The sequence below is a fragment of the Echeneis naucrates genome, chromosome 5, assembly GCF_900963305.1.
Source record: "Echeneis naucrates chromosome 5, fEcheNa1.1, whole genome shotgun sequence".
Classification (NCBI taxonomy): domain Eukaryota; kingdom Metazoa; phylum Chordata; class Actinopteri; order Carangiformes; family Echeneidae; genus Echeneis; species Echeneis naucrates.
Genome location: NC_042515.1, coordinates 3,653,436 through 3,665,981, shown reverse-complemented (window position 1 = coordinate 3,665,981; position 12,546 = coordinate 3,653,436). Strand labels below are relative to the sequence as shown.

General features: G+C 41.1%; 1 protein-coding gene across 2 annotated transcripts in view; it reads right to left on the bottom strand.

Annotated features, from left to right (window-relative positions):
* The window catches only part of rnf123 (ring finger protein 123), a 101,644-nt gene that overhangs the window by 67,391 nt on the left and 21,707 nt on the right, over positions 1 to 12,546 (bottom strand). For both annotated transcript variants that reach the window (XM_029501423.1, XM_029501422.1), the window contains exons 25-34: positions 11,034 to 11,117; positions 9,290 to 9,397; positions 8,990 to 9,167; positions 7,835 to 7,909; positions 7,085 to 7,172; positions 5,776 to 5,863; positions 5,474 to 5,558; positions 2,473 to 2,612; positions 869 to 925; positions 202 to 333 (exon numbers count right to left, since the gene is read on the bottom strand). In XM_029501423.1, coding sequence (XP_029357283.1) covers positions 202 to 333; positions 869 to 925; positions 2,473 to 2,612; positions 5,474 to 5,558; positions 5,776 to 5,863; positions 7,085 to 7,172; positions 7,835 to 7,909; positions 8,990 to 9,167; positions 9,290 to 9,397; positions 11,034 to 11,117 — 1,035 coding nt within the window. The remainder of the gene's footprint in view (positions 1 to 201; positions 334 to 868; positions 926 to 2,472; positions 2,613 to 5,473; positions 5,559 to 5,775; positions 5,864 to 7,084; positions 7,173 to 7,834; positions 7,910 to 8,989; positions 9,168 to 9,289; positions 9,398 to 11,033; positions 11,118 to 12,546) is intronic.

Below are 12,546 nucleotides of genomic sequence, written 5' to 3'. Positions count from 1 at the left end.
CACAGGATGAAATGAAGAATAAATAAATAACATGGATATGTTTAGAAATGTGCGTTTCCTTGATAAGAAGCAGAAGGCATTTGTTTTCTCCAGAAAACAGAAACCTAATTTTAATTGTTGAAGTATTCAGATCACGTCATCTGAGAATATGAATCCTTTTAGATATCACATGAACAACAGATCAGCCTCTTCGGTCGTCACCTGAGCCAATCGTCTGAGCAGCAGCTCAGCGGAGGGGCGGGACCAGTCCAGGAAGATCTCAGGTACCAGAGTGACGGTCATCTCCAGCACACGCAGCAGGCTGACGGACAGGTCGAAGCAGGTCGCACACACCTGAAACGACGGCGCACATATTTATTCCACACAGCAGGTGAGTCAGCAGGCACGCACACACACACACACACACACACTCATTTTCAGCTGATCTGAGAGAAGACAATTCTTTTGATGGCATTTACATGAAGGTTTTCTATTTTGCTTCCTACTTCAGACTATATTTTAAAGAGAATAATGACTCAGTGGAAAATGACGCTATTTTCTCTTATTTTGCAAGTGAGCAACAAATTGTTTACCAAATAGTGCAATGAGTGAAAACATTCATTTCTTTTATAAGTGAAATATAATTTGTTTTTCTTTTTTTTTTTTCTAAAGGAAAATCTTTAGAAACATTTAGAGAAATTTGCACACTAAAAGATCTCATCACATCTAACAACAGAAAGAGATTTTTTTTTTTTTTTTTTTTAGAAAAAGACTGTAAAGGCAAAGGGGAAAATCATTAGAGAGAGATGGCTAATTTTGGACTCTGTCTTCGTCCTAACTTGAGTGTTTATGATTAGAAACTGAGACTTTGTCCAGTTTTCATGTTTACCTTCAGCTGACGAGTGTCCACAAAGTTCCTCTCCGGACGCTCTGCTGCCTGCTGGATCTGGCAGAGAGAGAGAAAGGACAAAAATGCATTCACACATTGTGTTCAACAGGTAAAAAAAAATAAATTTAGACTTAGGTAAGACTGTTAGCATGCTAATATTTGCAAATTAGCATTAAAGACTGCTGAGGCTGATGGGAACGACATCAGTTCTGCAGGTATCTTGTCATAAACCAAAGTATTGGGCAAATGAAACTGATGATGACATTATCACAACACCAACAACTGAATCACATTTTATTTCATTCCACCCAGCAGCTGGTGGGATATTTCAGTCTGGACCAACACAGACATAAACAGACCAAACCCTAACCCCAACAACAGGATAGAAACGACACTGAATTAAAAAAAAAGTGCATGACGTGAATCTCTGTGCATCTCTGAGGGAACAACAGCTAAAGTTGCTGTGCGGAAAACAGGAAAATCTGAGCGCTGTGAGGTTGGATGGTTTGCAGAGTCTCACTGAGGATTTATTTTTCAGACAAAATCATCTTTTTTAGAGGGAAATAAATATTACTTGGTCTGTTTTTCCAATATGTGGTCTCAGCAGTGAATCTGAGCTCCTGATCTCCCCACATATGTTTAAAGTGTCATTTTTGAATGAGCATCGATGATTTCAGGTCATTTAAGTGTGAACACAAAACTATTACAAGATGAACGTTAATTTGTAAGAGCTTTAGTCATGTACTGTGAATCCTTTTTCGAGCCCAGAAAACCGTTTTTTAAAGGGTGTGCGACCGATTTTAGCTTTAAAACTCCAGAGTGGACGAGGAAAAGGAAGACCCTAACAATTGTTGCTGACCTTGTTGGTAGCAGCTGGTGTTCAGTTAAACTCATGTTGCATCAGTGACTAAAAAAAACTTTTTAACTATCTACAAAAATCTCAATCAACATGAATTTAAACACGCAGATATCCATTTGATAATATCATAGGCTGCATTTTTTTGTGAACAACAGAGTGAGTGAAATATTTGGCTTCAACAAGCAGAAAAAAAGGCCCAAAATGGCTTTTAATGTCTTTCCAAACTACCATTGTACACCTGCTCCCGTGTGATAATGGTATATATCCAATCACTGCCAATGGCCAGTGAAGCCAAGTGAAGCCTCTCCAGCTACAAATGATCCAAAAGACTCCTGGAAATTATCCTACAACTAATAAGAGTACCATATTAACATTTTTATGGTGTGTTCTCCAGCTACACAAAGTGTTTTAAATGAGAAGTTACAGAGATGATATTAGAGGATATTGCACTTTTTAAGATAGTAGAAGTATTAAACAATATTCTGCAGGTGTGTCTGAAAAACTGAAATCTACATTCTGTTCAAACTTTCAGTTTAAAAAACTTTGCAGAAAATTAAAAAAAAAAAAAAATCTGATGATGTTTAAGTGATTAACTTTCAGATATTTCTCTCCCACCAGTCATTCAACAATACAATCACACAAATCGCACAAATCGCCCTCGTGCCTGATTTTTAAAACTTTCCCTTAATGTGTGCGTCATATATGAGTAAAGCTGTATCAGTGCATTAACGGGTTGTCGTCTCACCTCCTGGATCATGCCGATGAACTCGGAGAAGGCCCAGTTGAGCTGGTTCAGGACGCTGTTGAGGAACGAGGCGGCCATGTCTTTGTCCATACTCAGCAGCTGAGCCATGTGTCTCTGCAGCAGCAGCGACGGACACGGCTCTAAACCAATCAGACGAGAGGAAGCAGGTCAAGGAAAGCAAAAGGCCACGATGCAGGTAAATACAGTCTGAGGAGCAAAGCGTAAAAGAGGAGTCCTTACTGAGGAGGGAATCGCTCACAAAAAACAGGTGAAGAGAAAGTCAGAGGAAAACTGGAAAGAGGAGAGGGAGGATACAGGAGGATATGGGCAAACAGAAGTGTATAGAAAAGACGGCGGAACTCCTCCCTCCTCTGGGAGGCATAATGGGAGTCAAGTGTTCATTAAGTTCCCCTCTTCCTCCCAGAAGAATAAAACCACATCTGCTCTGAAGCATCAAAAACCGTAAAGACATAACAGAGGTCAGACGGCTGCAGGCAGGAGCCGTGTTCTGAACTCTTCCAAGTTTTCTACCAGGAATATGACATTAATTGGAGCTCTGTCTCTGTCTTTGTGTCCTTCCAGTTCATGAATGAAACCAAACTCAATAAGCTCCACAGCAAACGCACCAATGAACAAGTCTCTATTCAACCTTCAGCCTCCGTCTGATAGTGAACCGTATTTGATTAAAGTACTCCATGTATCATAGCAGAAGTACTTTATGTAATTAAGGTATTTGAAGTAATTAAAAAATATATATATACTGTACAGAGAAAAGCCTGAGGCAGCATTCAGGCAACAACTGTATGTTTAAAATGACCCTCCATTATGCTGCTTTTCCTTGTTTACACTGAACATACAGAACAACAATGGTCCCCCTCTGCCCTCAGCCATTTCGACACCATTCCTCCCTCGAAAACTTATTATACTGCCGGTCTGTGTGTTGTTGTTGCTGCACCATCTCAACACAATAAATCATCGCTCATTACAGACTGAAACCAAATGTTTGGGGGGGGGGTGATGTGGAGGACAGCTACAGGGCCACTGCACAAAAGCAAAAACAATTACAATGACTGCTGATAATGGGACGTGGTCACGTGGTCACATCCACCACAGTGAATTTCTCCTGGGGAAGTCGCTCATGAATAGCTGCTCACTACAGACTCTACTGCATCAGGCCGGAGGAGCTTTAGGTCACAAAGGGTCACAGCAGGGGAAAAAAAAAAATAATAATAATAAAGACAGCAACTGCAGCGAGAAAAAATGACTTACTTTGGAAACTAGCAATGGACAGATCTCCTGAAAAGCATGCAGATGAGAAGGCACACAGATGAAAAGTCATTATCATGCAGGAGAGAAGATAATCACAAAACGGGAACGGAAAGAGCTTTTGATTCCACACGGAAAAAAAAGATCCTTAACACTGAATTCAATTATTTAAGGGCCATGAAAACATGCTGGGGGGGAATGAGGAGTGTCATTATCGTTATTACTTCCATGCTGACACAGACACTGTATCAATAATATATTAACGTCTCGTTAAAGTAATAGGCTTATTTATGTGGTTGAGGAGAAGCTGACCATGACGACCACTTGTGTCATTTATTATTTGACGATACAGCGGTGCAGCGCCATGTGTGATGTCAGTCCCCAGTTTGTCAGCTTCCATTTGAAACCTGCAGTTTTTAATTTAGCAAGCCACCAATCCTGTTTTTTTTTTAAACCAGGATAAACTACATTTGGAGGGTGCAGCCAAGAAGGAGTGGGAGGTGGACGTAAACTGCTCATCCTGATCTGCCTGTCAATCACATGGTAGCCACAACCTAATTATACCCCGATTTATTTCCCTCGAAGTGGGAACATTGTATTGAACAAGACCTGAAAGTCACCAGGAAAACTTTTACTGAGCTACTAAATCAAGTGTAGAAGTAGGGCATTTTCCCATAGACTTCAACAGTAGGTCACCAAAACCAGTGCAGATAGAATGCAATTTTTTCATTGGCTGCACTTTTATACAGTCTATGGTTTGGTGTTTAATGTGTGTGTCTCCCTCCTGAAATGAACTGCTGGACTCCGTCTGTATAAAAGTGTCAACGAAAACTTGGCAACAGAAGTACAGTTAAACTTCACATCATTCAAAACACACAAAAACACACACACACGGGTCATTACAGCCATAAATCCAACAGTGATACAGTGAAAATAAAGTTGCTGTAGAGTCACATTCATGGCCTCCATCTATTAATGGAAAGTCATGAAAGGAAATCGGGATCTGAACCAAGAACCAGAGAAACAAAGAAAGAAAAAAAAAGAACAAACTAAGTTGGGAGCAGACGTGTGTGTGCGTGTGTGTGTGTGAGAGAGTGAGAACGAGAAAACACTGCGGTTTATTGATTCAGTCAGTTTATCTTAATTCTGCTGAACGACTGGAAACAATCCCAGACACACAGAACACACACGAGCGGAGACGGCCCAGCAGGTTGACCGGTCCATCACAGAGTGAACACACGCCAACACTCAGCGTGACAGACAGCTGAGCCTCCCTGCTGCCCACAAACACAACTGGGACACAAAGTAAATAACACAACACATGACAGATGGAGGGAGGCTTGGGTGAGTGAGTGAGAGGGGAGAGATGGGGGGAGGGCGAGGGAAGGAAAGAAAGGGATAGAGAGAGGTGTTGAAAGGGAGAGAGGAGTGAAGAGAGAGAGAACAGATTTTATGTGTTATTGTTTTTGTGTGATTGTTGATCTCCATGTTATGCGCGACTTGCAGCAGACTTTTGTTGTTGTTGTCGTCGTCAAAATGTTGGATTTTTTGTAGTTTTGTTTATTTTATTAACCTGATGCCCCCCCTCCTGCAATCGATTCCCACTACGATCAAATCAATAAAGTTTCTTTCAATTTGAAGTTGAATTTGAAGGGAAAATATAAGACAGACAGAGAAAAATGTCAAAGGTCAAATGTTCTTGGTGGAGACACGGACAGACACAGAGGCCACCTACTCTGCAGACTGGGCAGGTTGGCGTCCTCAGGTTTGGTTTTCAGGAGGTGAGGCAGGCGAGTGTATCTGTAGCCGAAACCACAACCCTAAAAAAAATAAAAAAAAATAAAAAGGAGCACAGTAGGAACAATCTCAAACACAGACTGACATTTCACTGTCAGCGTCATCACACAAAGCCCCCCTTCACTCAGCTCCCCTCCCGTGGTATCTGGATCAAGTTACCCCAATTAGCAGAGTTTTTAGATTTAAAGAAGAAGCCGAGCTAATAGCATAACCAACAACACGAGATGTTTGTGTGCTCACCCTCCAGAGTCGGACCAGGATCCAGTTGGTCTGGGCCCAGGGTCTCTGCTCGTAGGGAGCCAGCAGATTCCTCATCATGGCGACGCGCCTGAAATAAGACCAGAGCTAACAACAATCTAACAACAATCAGCAGGTCACACTGCTTTCCTCATATGGTGTGAAATCCAGCATGATTGATGAATCGTCTGATTTGATTAGTTTCATTAGCTTTTAATTAGTTCCTTATTTCCCAAAGATTTTTCATATTTAGGCACCATCGGCACCATTAAGAGGACAATAAACACATTCACTGCAATAAAAAAGTCATTTGTTAGCGGTGAATTACCATTATCAGGATGTCCATTAATATCCTCACATGAATCATTTTTCCATCATTATTACCTTCTTTAATCTTTTTCTATGGATAAGAATAAAAAATTACACTAGAGCCTGGCTGAAAAATACTGCAAATAAGTGAAACTGACAGCGTTGCTGTTTTTACGTACTTAATTTATTCTTTAGGATTTAGAATTATTTATTATAGTTTGTTTTTGACATGGTATTTTCATATTGTCTGCCATCATGCCTGATCCCCATATGATATGAAAATTAGATTTATATTGAATTTATCCAAAGCCACTTATCGTCGAAAGCTTCGGTGCAGAAGGAGAGATTAATGCAAATGTCAAGTGCCACATCTCTTCAATAACAAAGTACACGGAGATCAAGTCGAGAAGTGAACCATAAGGGATGTGAGGATGTTAGGAGGAGCTTGAAAAGGCAACACCTGCTCATTTCCCAGACATCTGGCCTCATATCGCTCACCAACACAGACTCTAATAGCATTAACTGTTTTTATGAAACAGGTATCTGATGTGAACTAATGCGACTGACCACAGCCTGAATCAGATCAAACCATCTATCTGAATGTAAAAGTGTTTCAGGTGGAGTTTCGATCAAAAGATCCCAGGTTTCTGTTTTTTTTTTTCTCTGGATTGCGGTGGAGTCCAGATCACTGTACTCTCATTGATCATCTGAAATCCCAGCACTGGACCGAGTCCTCCATCACTCTCAGCGTAATGAGCTGCTGTTGTTGTAAATCAGGACTTAAACACATGCAGACTGCAGCCATAAATTCATTGAGAGCCACCGTGCTTATTTGTGTTGCACCATATACCGAGTCGATCTGGTCTCAGGTGTCCGGTGGCCAAGGCTTTAAATCTAAAACCGAATTGTCTGACTGTTCGTTCTCCATCTAAAGCTAAAACTTTACAGACAGATGTGACATTATTTCCATCAGTGACAAAGTAAACTAAACAAGGATGCTCACTGTTCTTCAGGGATCCTCTCCACTGCCCTGAGGGATTGTGGGTAGCAGACGTAGCTGGCCAGGGCCTGCATCAGAGAGTCTTTGATATCTGAGTGGAAGACAGCAGAGAAGACAATTATTGAAGCCATCAAGACCTTATATCTGCAAGATTACAACCATCAGACTAATGTGGTGAGTCAAAGACACTCAGATACTCAAAAAGGCAATAAAAATTTCATTTGTGGAGCCCCAACCAAACCAAAAACCTAGAGAGTCAAACACAGAATCAAAAGAGAAATTAAATTCTTTTAAAAACTGAAGATGACTTCAGAATTGGCTTTTGGCAGGAGAATGGACACTTTCAGAAACCATTATGTGGAAACCTACAGTCTCCCCCTGAATGGGTCTTATCAGCCTCCACCAACAGTGCTGAAATATTTTGACCTTCTTGTCTTTTCCAGCAACTGCTCCTGATACAAATTCTGACTTTTAACAGCCTTTTATGTTTCTTTGTTTCCTGCAACTAGTCAAATAAGAGCAGACAGTTTCCTGTTTCCGCTTGTGCACAGCCAATTTACCAGAATGTCCATGCGTTTATGAGTTTTCATTTTGTGCTAATCTGGACAAAGAATAATTCTGACAGAAAAAAAAAATCTCTTGTTTGGAGATTTTCATTTTAAAATGAAAATGCATTTGTGTGGATGCAACATTTCAGCAGAGACACTCTGCGTGTGCCTACATATACCCAGTGTGTGTTTGTGTATGTGTTACCTGTTCCAACTATGCGTGGATCTGCAAAGTGCTTAGCAAGAATAGCAGCCAGTTGAGTCAATGTTTCTTCGTAGCCTGAAGGGATGAAAAAAAATAAAGAAATAAATTGACACGTGTGCATGAATATCTGCTTATGAAGCAAAAACATGTTCGTCACTGTGATCTTCAGCTGACAGCAAACATCAGCGTCAACCTGGATCCAACTTCAGTGCAGCACAAAGAGCTGACACGACATACTGTGACACACAAGAGTTGACCTGGCTGGACGCATCAGTCTGAGAGCGTGCTTCATAAAAAGGCTTTAAACCAGCAGCTGCTGTGAAAAGCTTCCGATGCTGCTCTTTATGCTTAACAGCCAGGTTTGCAGCAACATATCTGCTCCATTATCAGTTTATTAGAAACACCATCTCCGACAGTTGTGGAAGAAATCCTCCTTCATAAAAGGCTCAAATGTTCAGATTTGGATGAAACTTTGTGATTTCCCTGTGGGGTCATTTAGAGGATGGAGTTTGTGATATTGCTGACCAGCATTGCATTATTGCCTTATTATTCTTGTCCCCCCTCAAATCACTGACAGAAACTTTTCTTTAAATAAAGCAGCACGAAACACTTTCTCCTCGATGAACGCAGACTTTTGGGTTTCATCCAAAACAGTAGAACTCTCATAGAGGAGGATTTATCACTAAACCCAATGTACAATAATTTTGCTGCTGCTACAAGTGTAACTATAAACAACACGTTGTCAGAATTATGTATGACTGAATTAAAAAACAGAAAATATAAATATCATAAATTTTACCCACCAACTACAACACGATGATACATCTCAATATTTACACTGCACTGTATTAAAATAACTCACGTTATTTCTGCTGCTGTTAGTCCGAGTTTAGTTTGTTCAAATCAGTGCTGATATGGCATGAGTACATCAACAAAAGCAAACTTTTAAAAATGGCTCCTTGTTTGGCTGCTTTCATCGGTTCATCTGCAGGCTGGGTGTGTGCCGTTTCCATGGCCACCGAGGCCACGTGGACCGACCGCTTCCATGGATTCTGTGCATCAACATCACGTTTTTCCTTCATAGTTTATTCGTGACGTCCACGACTGTAACCTGGAGACGGTGTGCTCATCACAGAAACATGAAACGAGTCTCACCTGGAAGTTCCTCCATGCTGTTTGCGGGGCTGAAGTAGTTCTTCAGGGCGCTGTACGCGTTCATGGCCACGTTGAGGTAGAACTCTGGGGTGAAGGCGAATAGGGAGCCGGTGTTGTCGGCGTGTTCGATGGTGCGAATACAAACACACAACAGCCAGTACACATCCAACATCTTCTCCTGCGTGGACAAACACACACACACATATATTTAAAAAGAGTGGGAGAAACCTCTGAACACAACAGAAATGGCAGGAATTAGCGACCTGAAAGCCAAACACAGGCCCAGAGGGGCTGGAGTACCTTGGAGTAAATGGTGGCGTTGATCCAGGCCAATCTCCTGCTGAGGTGGTTCAGCTTTTCTGCAAATACCTTCTGGCTTTTCTGGAGCTCCTCCAGGATGTCGGGTCTCTGCAGGACACAACAAGCAGGAAGATGTTTACTCAGCTTGTCACAAGTTTAACGGGGTTGGCAGAGTGTCCTCCTCCCACCAGGCCAGAGAGACTAACAGATGGATGGTGGCCTCAAACCGTGTATCACGCAGGAGGTTACCGACGGAAACATAAAAGCCTAGTCATGTGGAAATGACACAGCTTCTCAATTTTTCATCTTTTGTGTGGTGTGGAGTTCATTTAAAGAAGTTAAGGAAATTATTAAACAAATGCTTTCTGCCGTCGTGGTCAGCTTGTGGTTATAAATCTAATGCAGCACAAAAGAAATATACATTGAACAAAGTCTGTCAAAATAACAAATTAATGAAGTTTCAACTTGAACATAAACAGATACAATAAATATCTGTTGAATATTTTTAATAACACACCAATAAATACTAAATTAAATACTAAAAAAAATATATGAAGCTGCAGTTGCAAAGTAAAAAACACCTTGTCTTTCTAACCCCTTTTCTTTGACCTTGTGATATTTTTCCAAATGCATAATTCATAAATTCAACTTTATTTGTAAGAAACAGACGTTTTAAACAAAATGTTTGAAAAGCTGTGTGTGAATATGCAGGGAGAGAACATTTCTGAATACCTTTCGCATTTATTTTTAGTGCCCAATGGGAGGAGATTAAGGATAATGGCATTTATGTGTATATTATTTAGTTTATTCAGGAGCGTGCCATGACAACGGTGCGTCACCACAAGGAATACTGAAATGGCATTTTCTCAAAGTCCAGAGTCTCCAATGCTAAAAGAGATGAAATTCTGTTCCTTCTTATTTACAAAATTGTGCCAGCTCTTATCACGACAGCTGCTAACATCCAGTTCATCCAATTAGGAAGCTCATGAAAAAAAAAAAAAGACTTTTCATCTGCAAGCACAGCTTTGGCCGTCTGGGTGCCCACCATGGCTGTCAGCATCACAAGGAAAAATGTGCGGAGGCCGATACGACTGTCAGTACAGAGCTCAGTGTGCAACCTCACCTCCTCATGCCATTCCTGGAATATTAATATTTGTGGCTGTAAATATGATATTCCCTTTGATACAGATTCAAATTCAAGCTCTGCAGGGTTTCATATCCCTCCTGCTTCCACAGCGTGCACCTCTACGGTTTAGACTGCGGTCGGCTCCTCCCTATCAAAGTGTTGGAGGGTATTAACTTCATAAATTCTCTGGGTTATGAGCAACCTGCACCAGAAATATGGCAACTTTTTGAAAATGTTCTCACAGAATCTACATCCCAAAGAACAGAAAATGATCTAAAGACTTACAATTATTAACATTTTCATAATCACAGATGTGGCTGTTTCTGCATGATCCTGAAAAGACGATGCAACTCATTAATCAACGCTTCTGTAGAACAATCTGCTCTTGTGGCCAGCAATATGCCAATAAAACTGCTATAACTGGCTGAAGGGAACTCGGACAAAAGAGTAGCCAAATCAACTTTAGCTGAAACTCCACAGCAAAAGACATAAAAATGACCAGCCCGCACAACCATCAGCAGTTTATTTCATGAATACGACTTTCGGAGGAACAGGAATGACCGCATCAAACACCAGAGAAGTGAAATCACGTAGAAAGCGTGACTGAGTGTGACTGACCCGTGCTGGACACCGAGCGATCTTCTCCTCCGTGTCCTTCAGCGCCACGGCGTACTCGTGGACGTCGTCTGAGACCACCACCATCTGCAGGGACACACACAGACAAAAAAAAAAAAAAAAACAATCATGAAGGACTGAAAGATTTAATTTTATAATCAACGGGGAAATTTTTACGTGGCATGTTTAAAATTAATTACATTTGCAGATGGGTACAGTTTTAACAATTTTAAGAAGATAAAGATATTTCATTCTTTGATTCCTGGGCCTGGCATCTTTATGTGAAGCCCTCTTGGTACTCCAGCTTCCTCCCACAGTCCAAAAACTTGCATGTCTACGTTCACTGGGGAGTGTGAATCATTGATAGACTGGTGACGTGTGCAGGGTGAACCCCACACTTGACCAATGTCAGCTGGGATTGCATCCAGCCGCCCAAGGCCACAATGGATAAAATATAGATAATGGATGGATTGAGTGCGGTTGAATAAGTAATTTGTGTATGGATTGAGCCTTCTAATCATTGTCCACAGACACAAAGAAAGCTGAATAATGCACTGCTTGAAACGGCCCCTCACGGCACTCCACGAACATGACGAGCGATAAAATAGCACAGTGTAAATTACACTGTACCATAAAAAAAACTCATCACACACAGTGCCATTATGGAGCTTTATAACAGCCCGCTTCTGGGTTTTATTTTTAAATTAGTACCAGAAACGAGACAATAACAGAAAGGTCGAGAGGTGGAGCTGTCAGGGAGGATGAGCTGAGCTGCGGCAGCAGAGGGGACTCTGAGAGGATTACTGAGAGATGAGAGAGGAAATAAAAAGATGAATGTAAAAGAATGTAGACAGCAAGAAGGACGGAGGCAGAGGGGGGTGCATTCAAGTGAAAATAATAATAAACTATTTATCTGGCTGTAAAATCAGAGAACACCATTTTTCATATTTAACCAGATAAAATGAATCTACCAGAAAGACATTCACATTAAATAACGTGTGCGCCTGATGTTCACAATATGTTTGGTTTGTTAAATTTTATTTTCAGGGGGGCTCTGCTGTGAGAAGCCTCTTCACAGACAGAGGAGTCGGAGTCAACAGCTGCTCTGCTTTGGCACTGTGGTTGCTGTAAACTGTTTTTTTGTCAACTAATTCTTTTGTATTTCCCAAAAGTAAACCACTTTGTGCCACTTATACGGAGAATAAACATCAGTCACTCTTTATTCTGTCAATGTCACTATAAAGTGACGTTAGTTTTGGAAAACAGAAGACTATATTTGGAGGAGAAGGTGGAGCTGAGAAAGAGTGAGGGTCATTTTCCCATAGACTCCCATTACAATCAGGCTTTAGACAACAAGTGGAGTCACCCCCTGATCGTCAGCGCTGACCATTAAGGGGACTCACCAGGACTCCACATCCAGATATACAAATCTGTATAATCGCCCCTGAAATCAGAGTGCTTTGGCTCTAAAGATAAACTCAGGATTTTTTGAAGAAGAAGAAGAAGAAGAAGAGAA